Source organism: Cryptotermes secundus, unplaced genomic scaffold (assembly GCF_002891405.2).
Source record: "Cryptotermes secundus unplaced genomic scaffold, Csec_1.0 scaffold2065, whole genome shotgun sequence".
Lineage (NCBI taxonomy): Eukaryota > Metazoa > Arthropoda > Insecta > Blattodea > Kalotermitidae > Cryptotermes > Cryptotermes secundus.
The window spans coordinates 138,238-162,497 of record NW_019733879.1 but is presented as its reverse complement, the minus strand read 5'-3'; the positions used below and the strand labels follow the sequence as shown (position 1 = coordinate 162,497).

The 24,260-nt window shown below is 40.7% G+C and overlaps 1 protein-coding gene across 1 annotated transcript in view; it reads left to right on the top strand.

Annotated features, from left to right (window-relative positions):
• Positions 1 to 24,260, top strand: part of LOC111868355 — a 36,631-nt gene that overhangs the window by 10,438 nt on the left and 1,933 nt on the right. Inside the window, exons 3-5 of the mRNA XM_023858928.2 lie at positions 14,546 to 14,665; positions 15,095 to 15,409; positions 18,967 to 21,565. Coding sequence (XP_023714696.1) covers positions 14,557 to 14,665; positions 15,095 to 15,409; positions 18,967 to 21,565 — 3,023 coding nt within the window. The 5' untranslated portion in view covers positions 14,546 to 14,556. The remainder of the gene's footprint in view (positions 1 to 14,545; positions 14,666 to 15,094; positions 15,410 to 18,966; positions 21,566 to 24,260) is intronic.

Below are 24,260 nucleotides of genomic sequence, written 5' to 3'. Positions count from 1 at the left end.
GAAAGTGCTCCCATGTTTACGTTGCATATGCAACAGCTGTGATGCATCAGACGTCACTTTTATCTCATTTTCATAGTTGATTCAATATCGGAACATATTTCAGCTAGACATACGTGTAACATTCAAAGTAGTTAGTTAGTTAGTTATTGGAGAGGGTGGGTTTCCCCATGCACTTAGACCAGTATTGGTCCATTGTGCTTCCCTCTATGATATTCTACCAGTCTCTATACCCTACCGATAAATGTTGCGTACCATCAGTCCCGCCGAGCAAGCGAGTTCGGCCACTTGCTTAGCGGTGTCTATAATGCTTCCCCCATCTATCAGAGGCCTTAGAGACTACTGTTGGGCGGGAAACGTCCTGGAATTTGGCTCAGTGATCTCCTTTGGAGATATGAGGTTCTTTTACGTGCCGTAAGGTTACGACACGGGACACACGGCTTAAAGTCCCTTCCGGAGGACTTGTTCCCTGAATTTTTCCGCCCCTAAAAATTCGACGACCTCCGCCGGGTATTTGAACCCGCGTACCACGGGTCATGAGATGGGAACGTTACCTCTAGACTACGGAGGCCGCAACATTCAAAGTAAATACAATGCACACAATTTGAAGCAGACAGAACTGGAAGTGTTAAAGACACAACGCAACAAAGGCTCACTTTGCTTACGGATCATATAAGGCCACCATTTATCAAGTACCTCAGTATTTCAATAAAATTCACTGTGTGTGTGTGTGTGTGTGTGTGTAGTACGCAGGAATGTGTAGGCTCTCAAACATTTTCATACACGTCAGATAAAAATTTTCAGTGGGCGCGGTAGTGAACGAACGTAGGCTGTTGTCTGGGTCCTAGAAGTAGCGTATAAAATATGCTTGCTTATTTGACAAAATACGTCCTGTGTAAAATATACTCACTTTTCAGGAAAATCTCGATGTGCACAATTGCGACTCGGGAATTCAGTAGGGAAAATTTTCGGAACATGGAACCAGTTAAGTTGAACTCTTTGAAAAATTCAAAACCTAAATGGAAATTTTCCAGTGTGGATATCAGAGTATAATGGTCGGCATAGTGTTCGAGAAGTTTTCTGATATTCAAGCTTCTTTGATTTCAATTAGCTTTTTCATTTGAGGAAGAAGATGACGGCCATTGCAGAATGTAAGAGCCAAGCTTCACGAGGCTGAAGCGTGGTAAAGAAAATGCGAACATTATTTAGAATGACGGAACTGAGCTTTCAGAGAATTCCTCTCTAACGGCCAAAAGAGAATCGGAATTGCACTGCTAGTTGCTCAGCGCGCATTTATATGCAATTCATAATCATCACTTGGACACTTCTCTCTAAAAAAAGTTTACAAAATGATAGGAGCTTTCAATATAAGACTATTTATGACGGCGAATTTCACATCATGACGAGAACAGTTTCGTTCCTTCAAATTCATCAGTGATGTTGACGAAATAGTTATATTCGTTTGTTAAGTAAGCTACGTAATAGCGAAGTTTTACGAATCAAATGTCCACGAAAGCATCATGGAATGTCTTCACAATTTGATGGAGACAGTAATTTGGGCCATGTGGATTCGTGCGGTAAGCTCAGTACGAGTATTATAACAATTTGGCACCAAACTCAAGATGGTTTACACTCTAGACTTGATACTCGGGCCGAAGAATAAATTGAGTTCACGTGTTCTGCGGCAGTTAAGTGGGGCAGGACACGGGACCGACCATTACCTTAACTGAATTAGCCGAAGCCGCTGCACAATGAACACGTAAGTCTTCACCGAGCTATTCAGTAAACCGTTCATAGCAGAAATCTCTTCACTGTAGTGTTATGTCTGTCATTTAGGTAAACAGGAGGGCCGCGCCATAGCTCAAGCGGTTAGTCGCTGGCTTCCCACCGCGGCGTCCCGGGTTCAATCCCGGGTCTGGTCAAGTGGGATTTGTGGTCGACAAAGTGGCGCTGGGGCAGGTTTTCTCCGAGTTCTTCGGTTTCCCCTGCCAATCTTCATTCCGCCAATTGCTCCACAATCACCCTCACCTATCATCTTGGGCTGGTAAAATAGGTCAGAAGTGGCTGCAGTACATGGGACTTAGTCCCACCCCACTAGCAATATTAGGTAAACAAGTAGTTCTCTGTAGTCAAAGGGGGCGTTATTATCACAGTTGTCAGAAAAGAAAGCCATCTGCAAGAAAATAACTTTTATCTTATATTAATGAGGAAATTTATATTCTTCAGGAAGGTCCGAGCAACCATTCAAACAGAAATAAACAAAAAAATAAACATAATTTAAGAAACCCCCTTCTCATCCGACTAAGAAAAATTGTCAACAAATTTTGGGAAATATTAACTACGAGGAATTAAACTGTGAAAAGATTTCGCGTTTCATGCATACTGTATTTCGAAGGCTTTTCTTGATGGAGCCGTACCAATTGCAAGGGTCATATATTTTAATGACCGATGGCTAATGAAGTAAAACACGAGAATAGTGACTGAAAAAGCAGCATTGTCTGGGTCAGGGCACTGTTAACAAATATACTTGGAATGAACAAGTGAGGCGAAGCTAGTTTGGCTGAGATTCGAACTGAATATCATTAAAATATGAAATCAGAATACTTCCAACAGCATCAGCGTGCTCCATTAGGCCCTACTCTGTGTGAATGTCTGCATTCGTGCTTGCACGCGAGTGACCTGGCGTGCTGGGGTTGTATCGATGACTGTGTGAATGGGCTTTCGTGGTGTTAGCACATCTTTTCCTGCACAATATATTTCTGATGACCAAACTTGACTTCCACATGTCTTATCTAAAGAAATGGTTCTGTTAACTGGACATAATATTGTCGCGTATAGACCCGTTGATAAACAGTAATTCGGTAAACAGCGGCCGTTGCTAGGTAACGCCCGCAATATACACGTGACAATAGAAGAACGGTGCTTTCTATGTGGTCTACAAAAATAGATATAGATTTTCTGCGTGGTCCGTGCTGGTTCGCGACTTGCACATGGCTTTCAAACTTCCGTAATTATATTATTATGTAACAAAATTATGCAGGCAAAAATTAGAAGTCATACAAAACCACGAAAATGAAAATGTTCACAACAATGAACAAGGCTAAGCCCGACACAGGAAATATAAAGGGCTTCAACTGGGCGGCGGTCAAGCACACGACCGTTAAAGTGACTAGACTGCCGTCGTAGCGGGAGCTACTGAAGATAGGGGATGATCTGCTGTACATAGATTGGACTGACAGAGGCCTTGCATATATATATATATATATACTTCTAATAACATGTACATTTTAAATATATTGTACATACTGACAATTGACTTATTACTGCTGACTGTGACTCTGGAAAACGACAGACCCGTCCTCTCATCAGAGATGGCGCCCCTCATGGGCAGGTCAAACAGGAACTAATATCTGGTCATGAGTCCCAGATGGGGCTCAACATCAAGACAGATTGACTGACTAACAGTCAGTCGCAATGTGACTTTGACTTTGACTACAGTTCCGTTGCGGGATATTCGCCGAACAGTAATACTGTGACTACGGAAGTTGAAGGATCTCGATTATTAAGATTCGTTACGAGGAAACGTCTAGTGAAAACACTGCAGAAGAATAGCCATTGTTGAGAGCTGTTACCAAACGGCGATTAGTGAAAGCAGACTGAGAAGACTTAGCGTGGAGTGATTTGTAGTGTGGGAATCAGCAATAGTGTTATAGTTATTTGTAGTGATCAGTAAATCCATTCGTCAATCCACACCCCGTCTATAGTCACATACATAAATCATGACAATATTATTCCAAAGCAGTTTGTTTCAGTAACACAAAATTGAAACACAGAACATTCAAGAGTGGAATATTTTTATCCCTCTATAGCACAGTAGTAAATATATGTACCACCTGCTTAAACATTAAAAGACATTATATTTTGCTCATATATTGCATTTATGTGTTTGGAATTATTCTCAGATACAAACAAACATAACTTCCTTAATCGATTACTCTCTGTGGTGGAGAAGCACTGAAAATGATTTCCGCTGAGATATGAAGTGAATATTTAAATATTACATTGATTAATTTTTTGCTTAAATGGTTTAAAGCGCACGGACGCTTTATTTTTAGACATTTTCATCAAATGTAAGATTTGAGGCTTTCACGGCGGTGACTATGAAGAAAGCAGTCTTCTGGGATTTGGCGCCGTGTATATGTGGTGTTAACCGACGTTTCGGAGGAACGTATCGCCCCCATCTTCAGGGTTGAAGAAAAAGTATAGGTAAATCTGTTGTCGCTTGCAGATTTACCTATACTTTTTCTTCAACCCTGAAGATGGGGGCGATACGTTCCTCCGAAACGTCGGCTAACACCACATATACACGGCGCCAAATCCCAGAAGACTGCTTTCTTCATTTTCATCAAACTTCATATTTTGGTCTTCGGCTAAAATTGGCCGAAAAATTCAAATTTGGTTATGAAACTGGACAAAAATAATTAGACCAACAGGCATTTATGTGCCCATCTGGAGCGTCTTTTCTCCAAGCGACCAATTCTCCGAACAAACGCTGTGAAGACCAATATTCTAGTAAAAATACACGGTATAAACATAACAGACTCATTCGACAGAAGGAATTATTAACGATAAGCTAACATCAATTATCTTAAAAAAAAAAAACTTGTAAGGTAAAGTTGTTCCTGTGCTTCACTACGCCATGAAAGCGTATGGGGGAGTGGATGTATAGATCCACGTTTTCTTTACCTCGGTACTAGCTGGAGGTTAGTGGTCAGTTTCACGCTCCGACCGCTTTACGCCTGGGGAAAGAGCCTCCGGTATCCTTTGGATAGGAGTTAGGCGAACCCCAAAGCTAGTCTGGACGACGTGAAGAGAAAATTCTTCACTCTACCAGGACTGGAACCCCAACACTTCGGTCGTCCAGTCCGTAGCCAATCGCTATACCGACTACGCTATCCCGGCTTCTAAAATTACTTGTAAAGAAGGAAAAAATTATCTATTACTAAACAGGGAAGTGATATTCTGTAATTCCGCAGGCACCTAATTTTGTATAATCAAGCCCACCACTAATTTTCCTCTTATAATATGCAAACATTGAATTCACACGCGGTTACTCACTGTTAGTGATGATCCTCAAATTGGCGAGAAATCAAAGCAACGCAAGTTTGATGTTGAATCAACAATTAGTATTAAGGCTTCAGCGTTCACTTTTATAAAACATTTCCTACACTGAATGTTTCGTGATTTCTTCATAACTTCGGGAGACTAGTTCTGAGGACATCTTAAGTGAAGAAGGTTATGTCAACATGAGTACGATTCTCTGGCAGCTAGCAGACTGTACAGTGCGTGTGTATTGTGTAATATTCGCATGGAAGTAGGTGATTATCCATACAATTAGTATGGATATCGAAACAGCAGTTGAAAACCTAACTAAAGCCATTCAAACTGCAGCATGGCAGGCTACATCTGACCAACAACACACCCATTACAAGGAGGAATGTCCAGTTATTGTAAAACAAAAGATAGCTGAAAAAAGAAAAGTAAGAAAAAGGTGACAGTTAACACGAGCACAGCCGGACAAACAAAAGCTTAATAAACTTACAAAAGATCTTAAAAACTTACTATAGAAACTAAAAGATGATTCCGTACAGACGTATCTGGCTGGTTTAACTGCCACCACGGCAACAAATTATTCGCTATGGAAAGCAACGAAGCGACTGAAGAGACCGCAACAATCAATACCGCCAATCAAAACCTCTGACGATAAGTGGGCAAGAAGCAATGAACAAAAGCTCATGGCATTTGCCAAGCATTTGCGAAATCTATTTCTCCCCAACAACATCGAAAGTACCCTAGAAGACCAGCAGGCGATCAATAGGGTCCTTGCAGCACCGCATCAGATGGCCCCACCCATAAAAAAATTCAAAATTAAAGAAGTCAGACAAGTCATACAAAAAGAAATCAACGCAAATAAAGCGCCTGGGTATGACATAACTACAGGGAAGGTCCTACAGGAATCTCTGAGAAGTGTTTACACGTAATCACGATGATTTTTAATTCAGTGTTGAGAGTGGAGCACTTCCCCATACAATGGAAAATAGCGCAAATCATCATGGTTCCTAAACCGGCGAAAAATCCTAGAGAGATTGCATCGTATAGACCTATAAGTCTTCTACCAGTCCTTTCAAAAGTCTTAGAAAAACTCTTGCTAAAACGCCTCATACCAATCTTAGAAGAACAGAAATTAATACCAAGCCATCAGTTCGGTTTCAGAAGCGAGCACGGTACTATTGAACAGGTACATAGAGTAGTGAAAGAAGCCTCCAATGCCCTAGAAGAAAAGAAGTTCTGTACAGCAGCCTTTCTGGATATTAGCCAAGCATTTGACAAGGTGTGGCACCAGGGACTCTGTTACAAACTAAAGTCAAATCTGCCCCATAACATGTTCTCCATCTTAAAATCTTACCTTACGCAAAGATATTTCTTCGTCAAACATGAAGATTTCTACACTGAAATCTACCCTATACTAGCTGGGGTACCTCAAGGCAGCGTACTAGGCCCGTTACTATACCTCCTTTACACTGTAGACCTACCTACTACCGAAATGACCATGACTGCAACATATGCTGATGACACCGCTGTTTTAGCAACCCATATGGATCCTGCTACGGCATCTAGATGTCTTCAAGAAAACCTACATGGCATGCAAAAATGGCTAAGAAAGTGGAAGATCAAAGTCAATGAGAGCAAATCGGTCCAGGTAACATTTACTATGAAAAAAGGACAATGCCCGCCAGTTACACTAAATGACTCACAACTACCGCAAGCAGATGAAGCCAAGTATCTTGGCATACATTTAGATCGCCAGCTAACATGGCGGAAACATATCTTCAGCAAAAGAAAACAATTGGGCCTGAAAATTCGGCAACTGTGCTGGATAATCGGACGAAGATCACAACTATCTGTTAAAAGCAAACTCTTACTCTACAAGGCAATACTCAAACCTATATGGACGTATGGAATATCACTGTGGGGAACAGCCAGCAATTCAAACCTAGAAATACTACAACGATTTCAGAACAAGGTTCTCAGAGAAATAGTTGATGCGCCCTGGTATGTGCCCAATACAGTGTTACATAAGGACTTAAGTGTATCTACAGTGCGAGAAGAAATTAAAAAGTGTAGTGCTAAGTACAGTCGGAGACTACAAGTACATCCAACCGAACTAGCAGCCTCACTACTAACCCATGAAGATGAAGTTAGGAGATTAAAAAGATTCAAACCGTCAGACTTATCTGATAGATTTAGCTAGTTTTAAGTGTATACGTGCCACAAATCTTAAGGCATCTACTGGGATAGCCTTATTAACACTGTTAATGACATAGTCACCACATCAGTCACCAAAAGTGCTCATTGTCCTTAATTGGACAGATTGTATGAATCTATCTCAAATAAAAAAATTACAATTAGTAAAGAAGAATACCAACATGCGTTTTGTCTGTTTCTTGTAACGGACACGTTGGCGCTGCTTTCCAGGAATATCGGAGACGATTCCCCGACAGTCGTGTATTTTATACCCCTCATCATAAATTGTAAGGAAAGACGTTACCCAGTGGTCGTCGCCAGTCGAACGTGCTATAAGGCGAGAAGTGAATGACGAGAATATTATTGGAATTGTGCATTGTAGTCCTCGTGTCAGTAGCCGATGAACTGTCACGTACCCCTGATATTCACACAACAGCGCGGGAGACATCTCTGTATATACCATCTGTAGCAAATTCAGCATCTCAAATCTGGTGACTTGGGTAGGGGGGTTGAAATACTGCCCCTGGTTAGTGACACACCCCACACCATCATCAATATATCATATTCACGGACAAGGCTTAAGTTTATATGTGATGGAGTAATAATACAGCAAGCTCACATTTACTCGTATGGTCAGAGGTGAATCCAAGCGGTATGGTGAAAGCGAATTTCCGGTATCGATTTTCCGCTGTGTGGTATGATGTAACTGACGGTCATCTCATTGCACCACTTTTCTTGGAGGTACGGTTCACAGGTGCGATCTTGAGGGTTTTCGATACATGAGCTGCCGGGCCTATTAGAAGATATGCCTCTGATTACATGGGCACAAATACACTTGCAGCATGACGGAGCGCACCCACATATCAGTCGACAAGCGGAATTATTTCGCTTGTCCATGGACTGGCCACGATAGTCCGCAGAATTGGCCACTGTAATCACCGGACTTCGAACGCCTTGCTTTCCATATGTGAGGCACACGAACGCAAAGTGAACATACCTGACGGCTTAATCGGACGCACTGCCGACAGGGCCGCAAGCATCGATGACCGAGACACTCTTCATCGCGTTCCTCGCTCTGTTATGAGCGTGTGAGAATATGTCATGCAACTGAATGCGGACATTTTGAATATTTTATACATCAGTGAAAGTTATGGATATGTAAAATCGTGTATATCTATTAAGTGTCATTTCTTCTTACAATAAATGTGTTTGTTGTATCAATCTCATTTTAAATTCCATATATATAGCTTCCTAACTGTTGAAAATCGTATCCATGTTGACATAACGTATCCCCGAATTTATGGAACCTGAGGGTTCATTGCCATACAACAAAAGTCCAATTGCAACTTCTCCTGAACCAGTTGAATTCAGTACACATCTTCTTACACTATTTCTCTATGATGTAGTTTAGTATTACCATCTCTCTTTCTCGCTCTCTCCCTATATATATATATATATACAGGGTGTCCCAGGAGTTTTGTGCCGTACTTCAGGAGCGTACTGAGGGTTCCATATAGAATAACTTTGAAATAGGAACCCATGTCTGCAAACGTAAAATAGCAGCGCTAGGGCGGCATTTAAAATTGTTTCGTTTAAACTTGGCGTCTCAATGTCGAACTGCATTGCATAGAGGAACAGCCATCCACCAGCACTCGTGCCATTGCCAAGATTGTGGGGACATCAAAATCAAGTGTTTGGAGGATCCTGCACGGCAAACAGCTTTATCTGTATCATCCAACGCGAGTACACGGCGTAGGTCCAGCTGACTTCGTATCACGAGTTCAATTTTGTCGGTGGATACTGAACCAGTGTTTACATCAGCCCAACTTCATGAATCACGTGTTCTTCACAGGCGATGTGTAATTTACAAGGGATGGCTGGTTCAACTGTCGAAACAGCCACGTTTGGGCTGACGAAAACCCCAACGTTACTGTAGTTGGTTACCACCAGGCGCAATTTTCTGTCAATATCTGGGCGGGCATCATTGGCGATCACTTGATTGGGCCTTTCCTCCTACTACCGCGACTCAATGGGCCCATTTACAAGGTGTTCTGGAACGCATCCTTTCGACTTTGTTAGAAGACGTGCCATTGATTGTGCGGAGGCAAATGTGGATACAGCATGACGGAGAGCCGGCACACTTCGGGGATAGGAAGAGGAGGCCCAGTGCCTTGGCCACCCCGATCTCCAGACTTGACACCTCTGGACTATTTCGTCTGGGGCCATGTGAAAAGCCTGATCTACGACACGCTTGTGGATAATGAATTCAAGCTGTTGGCCAGAATAATTGTTGCATGTGACGTGATCCGTGAAACACCTGATATATTTGAAAGGGTGCGCCAAAGTTTCTTGCGTGGATGTAAGGCATGCATTGAAAATGGAGGGCGCCAATTCCAACATCTACTCTAGCAGGTGAGTTTGGAGGCGGTAATATGCCTGTGCATGCTCTTCGACATTGAGGCCCCAAGTTTAAACAAAATGATATTAAATGCCACCTTAGCGCTGCTATTTTACGTTTGAGGACATGGGTTCATATTTCGAAGTTGTTTCATAGGGAACCCTCAGTACGCTCCTGAAGTATGGCACCAAACACCTGGGACATCTGTATATACAGCAATACCTCGCATAGTCCGGGTAATCGGTTCCGCCAATCACCCGGACTCTTTGAAACCGGACTAATCGAGGAACTAAATACATACCAAAAATAACTGGTTCCAAAAAAAAATCTCCGTTTTTCAATAAATAAAACGCGATTAATAAATTCAAATGTCTTTATTAGAAATAATTTTAAAATTTCATGTTTTTAGCAAGTCATTTTTTTTGTTCTCTAAAAATTTCAGTATTAATGTCTGCACATTTTTTTTCTTTGGCCCTTTCTCTTCATACATTCCTTTGTAGCAACGAATTGCATTGTTTATCGCTCGGCGAACTGTAAGGCTACGTTCAATATTAGGATAAACTTCCATAATATGCTCTGACAAGGTTTCACCCATTCCAATAAATTTTTATAGTTGTTCAGCTGCTAATTCTCGTGCAGGCACTTCAACACAGTCGTCGTTGTCTAAGTTGTCCTCCCTTTCTTCATAAGCCCCCTGTTTATCTATGATAATAAGTGTTTTTTATTATCTAGTTAATTAGTGTTCGATTTGATGCACTCAATTACGCTGACGGAATCTAACTCGTTGAAACCAAGTTGCTGTCCAATTTCCACTATGTTATTAGTGACTTCAGCAAAATGAGTTACAAAACCAATGAAATCATTTGCACGATGTGTTATGATATGTTTCCATACTGCCCTCATATTGCTTGCCGTTAATTCATGCCACGCTTCGCCTATATTTTCGATAACGTTTCTGATGTTGTAGCTCTTCCAAAATTCCGTTAATGTAGTGCTCTCCCCACCTCCTCCAGCTCAGGAACGAACGACCCGAGCATAAATATACAACTGGGAACCCCAGAAGAAATTGAAATATGTATCGTATCGCATAACTTTAAAACCGCACAGAAAGAGACTTGACTGTATAAAGGAAAAACCGATCATTTATGTATTAAAAATAATTTTGTGCACTAATTTTTTTTAGAATGTATTTGTATTTTGCTCAATTAAAATTTAGTTTGTTTTGAAATTTTCAAACCGGACTATGCGAGGTATTGCTGTATATTATTTATAGCTCTCCCAAGTGACCTCCATTCAGTTTTCTCGACATTTTTACTTGCATTTCAATTTCCCCCGGGCACTCTACATATATCACCCCTTCTTCCTGATTTAATCAGCATAATTATATCAGATGGTTAGCGCTTTGTTATGTAATGTAACGATTCGGAATCTTACAGTGATTAAACTAGTTACAATCGTTCCATTATATTAGTAGTCCATTTGGGTAAACAAAGCAAAATATCCCTGTGCTTAACTAATTAAGCACCACGCCATGAAGACGTATGGGGGAGTGGAGGTATAGCTCCATCACTCGTGACCTCTGCACTAGATGGAGAGTGGTCAGATTCACGTCCCGGAGAAAGAGCCGCCGGTACCCATTAGATAGGATGCTGGGTAAGGCCCAGAGCCGGACTGGACGCAATAGAGAAAACTCTCTTCCCTCTGCCAGGAATGGAGCTCCGGCCGTCCAGTCCATAAGTACTCGTAGTCCACTGAAATAGTAAGGAACTGAAAGTGTGCTGGTTACCAGTGTCATGACATGTCAAGTTCAGCAAAGTTTTGCCAATTCGTTGACAAGTTATTCTTGGGACACGAATTCACACGGCCATGATAGTTGGTGGTGGTGGTGGGGGGGGGTGTATTCTCTTCAAACAGGAAGCCAAGCCCGACCAGCACTGCTGATTCACGTCATCTCACCTGGAACTGCAGGCAATTGTTCGTGCTCTTTAGAATGCTAGATATCGCGTGATAAATAAATCCAAGGAATGTATATCTGATCAAAATATAGCTACCAATATGTAATGCACAAACTCTACAACGGTTCGGTCTACAGTGGCAGTTTAAACCTGCTGCTTACCAAGAAATTAAAGAGAAGCAAATTCTTGTTCTATACGTAACCCAAAAGGGTACTCTGTTTCGTTTCCCGAGTGTCTTTTTTTAGTGTTAATAACAGTTTTAGTAGAGAACGACTACTTGCGTTCATTATCGTTAACATCTCTTTACTTTTGTTCGTGGAAATGCTGATAATGTACAGAAAAGTTGGTTTCTGGTGTACTTGGTGGTGCAAGCGCATACGCACGCACGCGCGCGCACACACACACACACACACACAGAGCTTTTCGGCTGACACCCCTGCAAACTTACCAAAAGTTGAGAGTCGGACATCTGCCCGTGCATTGTTGTTCCTACCTTGAGGCTAAAACTGAAAGTGACAATACCAGCAAGCATGCTTTTAGAAAAAGCGCTGAGAAAATAAAGCTGTTCCTCTGCGTAATTAAGCATCACGCCATGAAGGCGTATAGGGAGTGGAAGAACAACGCTACCGTTCTTAACCTCGGTACTAGATGGAGGTGTGTGGTCAGCTTCACGCCCCCGGCATTCTGCTCCCAGGCAAATAGCCCACGGCACCCATTAGGTAGGAGGCTGGGTGGGAGGAAAACCATGAAAAATGTAACTATAGCCAGTCTTCGGGAAAAGATTTAAGTCTGTGATCTCCTGGATGTGAAGCAGGAAATACTACCCACTCGACCGCGACGTTTGCCAACTTTACATTTTGGAACTAATGAAAGGAAACGAGGAAGAAGACGTAAGAAGATGCTGGATGACCTCGGGGACAGAAGAGGATACTGTCATTTGAAGGAGAAAGCTCTAGATCGCATTAAGTGGAGGAATTGTTTTGGAAGAGACTGTGGACCTGTCGTCTGACAGATTACTGATGATGATGATGATGAAAGGAAACTTGCCATATTCTTTTGCAAGATATGACTCAAGCGATGAGATGCCTGTTCAAGTGCATATTTCACAGACTGAGTTATCGTTACCAAGAAACGAACCACCAGAAAAGTGACGTGTAGTTAACCTTGGGCTTTACATATGATAATAGCGATAGTTAAATGTATATTGGCTTAGCATGATACTTGGGAGTCTCAACATTGATGTTACATATCTGCTTCGAATCATCACAGAGACTTCTCGACCTGACTAAGCGATATGCTCATGGAAGGAGTGTATGCACATTATTAAGAAATAGTTTCTTCCGCAATCCCGAGGCAAGACAGGTTTTATCGAGAGACATCTACTGAAGGAATGTGAAAGAGCCCGGATTGCGACTGGCTATGGAATGGACGACCAAGGGGTCCGAGTTCGAGTCCCGGTGGGAGCAAGAATTTTCACTTCTCCATGTTGTCCAAACCGGCTTTGGGGTCCACCTAACCTCATATTAAATGGGTACTGGGGGCTCTTTCCCTGGGGGTAGAGCGGAAGGGGCGTGAAGCTGACCACTCACCTCCAGCTAGTGTCGAGGTCAAGAAAATATGGATCTTACATCCACTCCCCCATAAATGTTCACGGTGAATGCTTAATTCGTTAAGCACAGGGGCAACTTCACCTTTTTACTGCAGGAATGAGCTTAATTTTGAGCATCTGGCAAATAATAACTGAACATCATGAGGTCAGCCAATTCTGGTGCCTCACGATGTTTCCTTACATGTAATCACATAGACGTCAAGAGGCATCACCTGTCCACAGCAATAATGGAACACAAAACAGCATAATGGGAATAATTAATAGGAACTAAGAAGAAAATTACTTGGTCATAGAAAGATGAATTATAATCACATGCAGATTTTAAAACATAACACTGAAAGACAGCTACAAATTATGGGCATACCAAATTCAGTGGCTGTGATTGTATATCACTTTGTCCTGACTTTCTTAATATATATATATGATGTACTGTCCTAGTGTATTCATTTTTCTCCAGTATCTGACCAACGCAGAACATCTTATCACCATGTAAGATTTGAGATTTTCATGGTGGTGGCTATGAAGTATGCCGTCTTCTTGGATATGGCCCTGTGTAGATCTTGTGTGAACCCTTCTGGGATGTGGCGACATGTAGATCTTGTGTTTTCCATTTTTTTTTTCGAGTGGCAATGTAAAATAAATCTTCCGATCAATAATCACTTCAGTCCGAACCAACTACTCCTGACCCCCGTTGTCATATATTTATGGTCGTAACCACTGCTGGTGAATCCAGTACGATCCAAACTGCCAACTTCTGACACCAAAATGTCATGTGTAGGGTGGTATGTGCGATGAAAATGACAGGCTCCAGTTCGGATGACTGGATTTATTAGCACCTTGGTTACAAGTTCTCTTAACCACATTTAAATATAGCACTATCGATGATTTACACACACACTGGTCCTCTCCTGGTACCACAAGTGAAACGCAGGAACTATACCAGTCTCACTGAATCACACACTCCAAGTAAACATGGGTAAAGTCTTCACAGGTCGATTTCTAACACTTCTTCAACTATGAACTTCTGTGGCTATCTTTCACCAAGAACTCAGAACTCAACTAGAAGCGCCATTTGTTTTTAAGATAACTCCTTTGCAAGGACTCCACGGAAAATATCATCTCCCATTGTTGTGGATGAATGTTTACAGCTGTTGTCAGACAAGAAACTTCCTATATCTCCGTGCTTTTCCTCGGAGCAGACCGAATACAAAAGTTCCCCTTCTACTGTTGCTTGTATTAGTGTTAGGAGTCTACAGAAGTACTACTCTTTTTCTATTTCAGAACACATAACTATGGGGCAGGGTACATCACGCCTCAACTGGGCATGCTCCTGCGAGGATGGAAAGTTCAACCTCTCAGCGACATACGAAGAGCAGAAGTTCAGTCCAACAGAAACTATTGGTAAAGAGAAATTCAGAAAGAGAATATTATTTATTATATGAGAGCACTTTGATTTTAAAATTGAGCAACCTCATTTTCCTATTCCTTCTAGGGAGCTTTGAATTAAATGAGTCAATGTAACAGATATGATTGTTATAGCGAATAATCCGTACATTAATTAGAACGATTTTTTTATATCTCATTATCATGAGCTTCACATAAAACAGGACTTATAATGGAACGGTACGGATCAAATGGAAGTTAGGTCGACAACTCTTAGTTATTACAAACACAAAAGTTCATCAATAAAACATGCCTACAAACAAACCTCACCATTATGTGCTTCCTTGATGCACTTTGTGCAAAGAATCCATAAAAGCAGAAAATATGATACTTGGAACACAGAACAATAACACATGTCAATAAGTAGTATTATCATTATGTTTTCAGTAGAAGAACACCAGCAGACCCAGACACCACAAGTAATTAAGACACAGCTCATTAACTGTCAGAAGACTTCAACATCAAAAGACACTCTTCTTCCCATTATGGACGTGGAAAGCAGCACAGATGAGCCCAACAAGAATACAAAACTAAGAAGAACATTCAGCTCATGTGACCTGGTGTACACAAAGCCCACAGGGGACTCTAGAAGGCAAATAAGTAGTAAGAGTGGGGGAGTCCCCAAGAACAGCAGCCAACAGTATGGATCACAGGAGGCTCTGTCTTCTGGTGGCAACAGTTCTACCAACACTGAGTCATCAGGTCAGTGGCACCTAAAACAGTAACATTCTCAACCTATGTTAATCAATGAACTTCCATGTACATAAGGTGCTGTCTTATTTCTTGATCTCTCTGAGTCATCCTGAAATAAGGTAAAATAAATTAAGCAATTAGAATTATGGATTTTATTATTCTATTTGTTCATAACTATATAAAATTATTACTGTAATATCTACATTATTTAGCATGGTATTCTGTAATATACATAACTGTTTTCACTCTATTTTCCTTATTCTGAAAAAATGAAGTAGGTTTATGCAATCTCCATGCTGTCTGTAAATCCTACTAACTTTTGAATGCAGCAACAAATCTTTATGAAACTTTGTATGTATATCATGAAACCCGAGACCATCTCAAAGACGTTCTTCATAAATCTCTTCCATCTATGTGCTTGTCTCTCTCCTATTGTTGCTAGGCAAAGGCTCAGTAAATTGCATCCCTCCTTTCATTGCTAGGCAATGAAAGGCTGGCATGTTCCCGCAGCAATGAATACACACAACAACAGGATTGTTGGGTTGGATGCATATGTGCCTGTTTATCCCCTTATCGTTGCTAGGTAACAACTCAGTAAAGACATTCCCATGGCAACAAAGAATTGTTGGAGGCATCGTTTTCTATGCAGTCCATGTCATGTCAAAGGAAAGTAGATGATCAGTCCTTCCCAGAACTTCTTGTAATTTGTTGGAAACCATACATAAAGTGTTCTTTTTTCTTATTTACTGTTATCACTCAACTTTCCTTCCTTAAGAAAAAGACTAGGCTCATGACATCAAGCTGTCTACATGTCTGTTTCAAATCTTGAACCAGCAGACCAAATAGTACAAAACTTGGTACGAATGTTATGTCACTGGAGGCCACCCCAGCATCTGACATTTACATTTCCTATAATCTGTAGTAACAATCTGGAGAATGCATGATTCCGTGAAGTTGGAGTGACACCAATATCACTTTATTAAGATCACAAAATGATTTACAGTAATAGGCCTTTGAAATACAGAATTCTTGTTAAAGTAATCTTTTGCAGGATGTAAAACAACATGGCTAACACCTGAAAATTTTCTTTACCTGTGGGTTTGATGTTCATACCTAATAAACCATTGCAGCTAGAACAGCATAAACTTGTTGACACATTAAGATTATACTTGAAAATATAAGTCAGTAATTATAAACCTGACAATGGTGCGGTTATACCCAACAAATTTAATGTAGGCAGGCTCTCTGTTTAAGGAATATAACCTTTACACAACACATGTGCACGCGCGCACACACACACATATATATATATTACTATTATTATTCACATTATATACACTGTCATGCATTACCTTACATCCGTCGCCGCAACAACCGCTACAATCGGAACGGACACTTCCACGGCAACGAATACGTGGAAATTGGGGAGTTCCCGCAGTGGCAAATCATAGCAACAAATTGTCGTTGAGTAACAACGGATGAGACGAAACACATTACCGGCATATTCTATAAGGAGCGTTCCCGTAACAACAGACTGTCTGAATAGCGGTAACGAAACCGTGAGGAATGGTGTCTGGTATCCGGTCCACATAACCCCTATATAAGCATAGCCAGAGACAACACAGACGAGAATGAGACAGTCTTGGGATAGCCGCCGCCAGAGACAGTTGAGATCCAACCACGGCCATGGATAGTTGAAACGTCGCATTGGAGTACTGGGCCAGAAGTCAGGTGATACTGCAAGTGATAATAATTGTAAGGGATGTAAGTGTGAGTGTCCAATAAAGATTCGCTAAATCCGAGACCCACGTGAAGTTATTTGTTGCGTGACAATATATATATATATATATATATATATATATATTGTCACGTATCGGGCGTATATAGCGACAAATAAATTCTCGATGTATTCGATGTAGCGAATTTTATTTCACATTCGCACTTACAATCATCCAAATTACAATCTGACGATTACTGCTATCTGCAGTATCACAATTAGTACACTCCAAATGCCAGAATACAACTGACTGGCTGACTCTACGTCTCGACTCGGCGGCTGTCACAGTACAACTCAGTACAACCTGTGAATAGCCTTCGCTGCTCCGTATGTAGCCTCGATCGGACAATACGGGAAAACGGCCACGTAATAGGCACCCTTGTTGCTATGTCGCTGTGTTGCTATGTAACGCTAGCGGAGGTAACCGCTGTTACTACTTGGTGACGTCACCGCTGTTGACTTGCGTTGCCTAGCGACCAGGATGCTAGGACTCGGCTAACATCGGCTCGCTTCGGCTTCGCTCGGCGCATCACGGCTGGCGGGGGCGTCATCCATAGCTCAGCACGTCACAATATATATATATATATAATGTGAATAATAATTATAATGGATCTGCAGGTGTAGAAATCTATGCAACAGAAAGTTGGCATTATGATTTCTGCTTAGAAAATTTGGATCTCTTCTGTATGAAGTTCAGTCATATTTAGGAGGTCAACATGTTTGCAGATCACTGTATCATAGATCTGGTTTGCTGAAAGGAACAAGTTTAATATCTGCAACACAAAGAGAGGGCTATAACAATATCCAATTGACAAACATTATAAACAGGTACATATTTAAAAAGGTGTAAGATCTGAGAATGTGAAATGTTTTAAATATTTGGGTAGCTTGTTAACAGATGATGAAAGGTATACTAGTGAAATTAAATCCAGGATTGCCATGGCAAAAGCTGCATTTAGCAAGAAGAAGAAACTTTTTACCAGCAAATTGGACTTAAATTTGAGGAAGAAACTAGTGAAATGCTACATTTGGAGCATAGCTCTGTATGGGGCTGAAACATGGACACTTAGGGCAGTAGATCAGAAACATCTGGAAAGTTTCGAAATGTGGTGTTGGAGAAGAATGGAGAAGATCAGTTGGACCGATTATGTGAGAAATGAAGAAGTGTTAATTAGAGTCAGTGAGCAGAGGAATATCCTACACGAAATAAGAAAACGGAAGGCTAATTGGATTGGTCATGTTTTACGCAGAAACTGCCTTCTAAAAGAAGTTATCGAAGGAAAGATAGAGGGGCGGTTAGAAGTGACAAGAACACGAGGAACAAGACATAAGAAGATGCTGGATGACCTTGGGGACAGAAGAGGATACTGTCATTTGAAGGAGAAAGCTCTAGATCACATTAAATGGAGGAATTGTTTTGGAAGAGACTGTGGACCTGTCGTCTTGACAGATTACTGATGATGATGATGATGATGAAGATCTGAGCCCCTTGAAATGATTGGAATGGTATGAAAATGTGTATCTTTCGACCAAATTGAGTCAGAAGATCTAGATTTTGTAAAAAAAAACGTGCAGGACAGTTTATTTGCATTTTCAGGAGTTAAAGTACACATTTTGCTTACTATTTACAGATCCAGATTCTGTATAAAAGAAAATCCTACGTGAGAAAAACCTACTTAGAAACTGCATCCATTTAAATGAATGACTGGAAATATATAAGGTATGCCAGACTACGTAAACAAATAAAGAATTTACTAATGTTAATTTCATCCATCCTTCTTCCTTGCAGGTCCGAGCCAGAGCAATTCAGAGAACTCCCTCAACTCCACGAAAAGTGTTGATTCGAAGATACACCGCGTGTTTGGAACGTCTACTGTGCACAAGACAAAACGAGAGAAGGCTGACCAACTGAACAGACAAAAGTCAAACAATAGTGTGACTCCTAGCCAGACACCTTCCACTGAAATAAAATCTAGTGTCAACTCAACATCCACAGGTTCAACAGAGAGGAAATCAAGCATTGGAGACATGAGCTCTCTGAGTGAGATGCTCAAGAAAAAAAATAAAGATGCCAGAAGAGCTGAGATTGTAGCAGCTGTAACAAAGAGATTGTACAGTGCCAAGAAGAAGGTCGAAATGAAGTCTGAGCCTGTGGACGTGGTGCCAGAGCAGGAGGATAATCAAGATGATCTTGCAGAACCTGATGAATTGAAGTTGTGTCAACGGGCGCGAGCAAGACTGCAAGAACTTAGCAAAAAGGTCATTCAAGCACAAAGGAGCAGGACACGACGTTTCAATAACACAGAGACCCAGACTGACTTTGATGCCCACGTGCTGCGCGTGAAAGAAGTGGCTGTGAGCACGGAGGAATTCAACTGTAGTCCTTCTGTGTTCTTCACTGAAAACAGAAGGCTGTTATTCACACAATATGCCTATGGCATGAAACAGGAACCAGCATGGAGCAATCTGCCAATCATGAAGAACAACAGGCTTCCAGATGAAGACAGCTTCTCTGACGATAGTTTGGATTCCACTCATGTGGTGAGTGCTACAGAAGAGAAACCTTCCATGTGGAATGTCATCAGCATCTCATCTGGAAAGCAATTCAAGACCAAGAAATTTGACGAGAATGATCAAAGACTCACAGATATCTCAACACAAACACAAGCATGTTTCTCTGGGGACATCGCAGTGAAGATGTCAGACATGGAAACAGACAATTTCAACATCTGTTCAAATGACATGGTGAGTCCCAGACAAGTCGACATGTGTGGACATGAACACACCAATCAGCCAGAAGTAGTGGCTAAGATCAATCAATTATCATCTTGTCTCCACAAAGATGTGCAGGAACAGGCACACTCCTGTGCAAGTACTCATGATTCGCTAGATATGGACACAGGAACCATCACAGAAGGTACACCATTACAACTGAGTGATCATCATTTGTATACCATTACTGAGAATACACAAAAGAATGGCAGTAATGATGTAACCTCTGCTGAGTATGAGAGTACTAGCATAAAACACACAACTGTGGTAGTAACTGAAAAATCTGAGAATAATCTGAGTAATACAGTTTCTTTTCCAGATACTTGCTCGTGCAGAACTCTCAGATCAACATGTGGATCTTGCCCTGTGCCTGAATCCTACAGATCTTTCCCTTTGCCAGACTTAATGACTGATCCTCACATTTTATGTTTTGAGGCGTGTACTATGTACACCAAACATGATCATGACAGGCAACAATGTGAAGACAAAATGTCACAAACAACTCCAGAGTTGTACCTGCATAATACTATTAAAAAAGGCACTTGTACATTACAGAAAACCACAAATCAAACAATAAATGATAACAGTTCCAACAGAGATGTAATAAAATGCAATGAGAATATAGCAATATTGTACTGGATAAACAGGAAAATTTGCAAACACTGCAAGAAACTACTCACACATCTGTGCAACCATAATGGTAGTACAAAGCTTCTACCAGCTCAGAACACTAAAACAGAAGGTACTCAATATTCTGTATCCCATCTACCAGTAGAAGCCAGCACTCAGACTGGAGTAACTCCATTTCCAAATGTGACTTTAATGTATACTACTCTGCTTGGGACTTACCCTCAATTGCTGCAAATGTTCAACCCAGTCTTAGAGCCGGAGGATTTTACTGCCATTTTCTTCCCTGACCATACATCAAATCCAATAATTATGAAGCCAATTCATGGCAATAGCAGCCATCCACCAAACAGTGTCGGAGTACAGACAGATAAAAACACAGAGCAAATGAGTGGTAATGAGAATGGCTGGTGTAATATGGAATTACAGTGTTACAATAACACACAAGACAGTGGGATGCAAAGCAATGTGCCAGCACCACAAAGAGGAACAGGACTACCCCAATTTGCTCATGGCCAACCAGCATCCCAACAAGTGACCAACACTCATGAGACCTGCAGTGAGGGGTCACACACAACAACTGTGCCTAACAGCAACACTTCTACATCTGTTCCAATTAATCTGGACAACTTTTCCGATGATGAGGATGCCCCATGTCTGCCTTATGTAACTGTAACTCCTACACAAATAACAGGGGCTACAGGCTACCAACACTTGGCAGATATCAAGAACCTCATTCTTGGTACAGACAGAAATATATTTCCACACAATACAGTTGAGGAGGATCATCCAGTCAAACGAACTAAGAACATCAAGAAGAAGTCCGTGTCGTGGTCTGATTTAAGTGGCTGTGGGGCACTACATACAGAGATGGTGTTTGCATCTGACCATAATGTGTATGACTCATCACAGGTCCAACCGAACAAGATCACAAAGAACTCATTACTAAATGTCATATCTGCTGAGACATGGAGACCAACTCTCAACAGGTAGGAGCAATGCTTTTATGCTTAAGTGGAAAGATTACACCAGCAAAATATTTTAGACTATTAATCCTGTTTTGTAAATCAGGACAAAGAAAACAGGGTTAAAACATGAAGTATGGTCATTCTCTGAAGGAGGTGTTTATAAAAGAGAACATTTTAATTTTGTTATTATCTCATGTATTCAGCAAAAAGACAGATATATTTAGAGTTTTCATTCTTCATAAACAAAACTGAATAATATTTTCTTTATGTTAATGCAGGAAAAATTAATACCTATGGAGTCAGTACAGAACATTAAAAAGAATGTTGTATTAATCTGTAATTTTCATATTAATCAAATGTTCTGCATGAGCTCTGTTTTGCTGATGACTAAGAGACATTTCAAGACTAGCTAATTCAGAGTTTGCCTCATGAAGAGCAATTTATATGAAGATGGAACGTAAAAAGTATTCAAATGTCTTACATTTATACACAACCGTGTCTAAATTAGCACTGTCCAAAAATAAAAATGCAGTCTACTCATCTTGATACACAAGGGATGCTGAAAATTTGATCCTAGACCTCTGATTTTTAAAGAGAATGGCAGTTTACAGTCCATCAATACAATGTGTATACTAGCAACACAATGTAAGGTCTATTAAAGGACAGCTGTTTGGACAGCACCCTATCAAAGCACAAAACAAGATTGTATTTATACATTTCTGTATAAGGTATGTGTGCATGGGCCTGAAGAAAATTCACTAACAGCTTCAAGCACTCGAGAAGACTTGCCTGGCATAATCACCAATGTCCAAATGATGCAAATAATTCATGAAGGGTTGAAAATGCATACAGGGTGCATCTCACAATGGCAAGTCAATTATGCAAAAATTATGAGGGGTGATGAACTCATATAGAGTAGGGGGAAAATACTGGTATCTGAATTAATGGTGAAACATAATATCATTGGTGGTATTGGTTATTTCATTCCATGCAATGATGTTCATTTCAGTAAAATCAGCGCACCATGCACGTCTAAACAGTTGTTGGTATAGTGCACAGTGATGAAAATTTAAGAATTCTCAATTCAATGATATCAGAGGAATGGGGATGACTTCTTTAAATGTACTATATAACCTCTGGCGAGACATAAATACATGACTTTTCTCCTAAAAACAATCATTCCTGTGTGGAGTGGAGCTACAGCTTGGGAAATAGTTTTTCAGTCAATTAGAAACTAATATTCTGCCATGTGACTTGGGTGATGATGGACAGTGTTTGGACTGGTAACCAGATTTATTGCACACTTACAGATTGTAACTACAAATAACTATGGTATTATCACAGATTCAATACACCACACACTAAGTCTTCTCAGTCTGCTTTGTATTCATCGGTTGTCTGCTAACGACTTCCAACTCCGTACATCCCTCAGCTTCTGTGTTCATGTCTTTACTGACCAGTGACTATCTCACAGCCAACTTGGCATTGTTATGCAACAACTTACAACAACAACTGGGGCTTCCATACCTCCACCAGGGGCAACTGTCTCACAACAGCCTCGGACTCAGACTGACTTGTCTGCCTGCACACTCTCTCTAAACTCGACTGACTTGCTTGTCCCATTGGTCCTCGCTATATAGCCTCATGTCAGACCAAAAAACAATACCTTTTCTTGCTGCTGCAATACTGCACAGACATGCAGCAGCTGGGGTGTGCTGCACAGAAAACACCACTTCTGCCAGTTCTTCTGTTGTTGCATCAATAACTGTTGCCATGCTAACAAAGAATTGTGCGTTCAACTGTTGTATCATTCTTTACCATGCCGTAACCCAGTAACGGGCATCTCTTCTGCTTAAACCATGCTGGCTCTCAGTAGATATGCCACCTTACATTCTAATATGACCTACACATTGTCAGAAATCTGTCCCCTAAGAGTGTAATGCACCGATATAGTAACATTACAATGACTGTTTCCTAATAGGAACTATCTTAACATGTCATTTAAATGATACCAACATCATGCATGTGCCACTTCAATAACCTTTGAATTTCTGGCGAATTTTCATGAGTCTCAGAAGGTCCTGCTAATAGATATTTTTACCTCTCCTTTTTAAATGTCTAGGTTCATTATTTGAATCTGACAACCAACCAAACTTCCGAGATTGCATTGAAATTAACTCACATAATACAGGATCCTGAAACTGTGTGCAGTGACTATATGTTTTAAAACATGGAACTTCTGCTAAAGTTATTTTAGTCAAGAAAGTTAAAATGAATACAGTGAAAGATCTTAATGGTTACTGTGTACACTAAATTTGAGAGGTGAGTTTATGAACAAGTTTGCAAATTGTGTATAAAATCTTTGCAGCATACTGAACATTATCATCATGATGATTGCCCTTGTAACAAAAACTTAACTTCCACAACAGAAATAGAATGTGTCAGAAAGCGTGCATTATAACCATCTTGTCCACTGCAGGATATTGTATGTTGTTGTAAGAGATTAAAAACAATAAAAAAACTAAATCTGAATATACACACAGATTATCAGGCAAAAAACATTTCATGGTGAGTACGAAATTTTAAGACTATATCAGCAGCTTCATAAATACAGGCCTACTGTAAACTTCACACAATCCTATTAAATATACAGCATGCATCATTAATATAGACATCTCACAGAGTTTCTTTATGGATATTTTCCACCTGCACTATT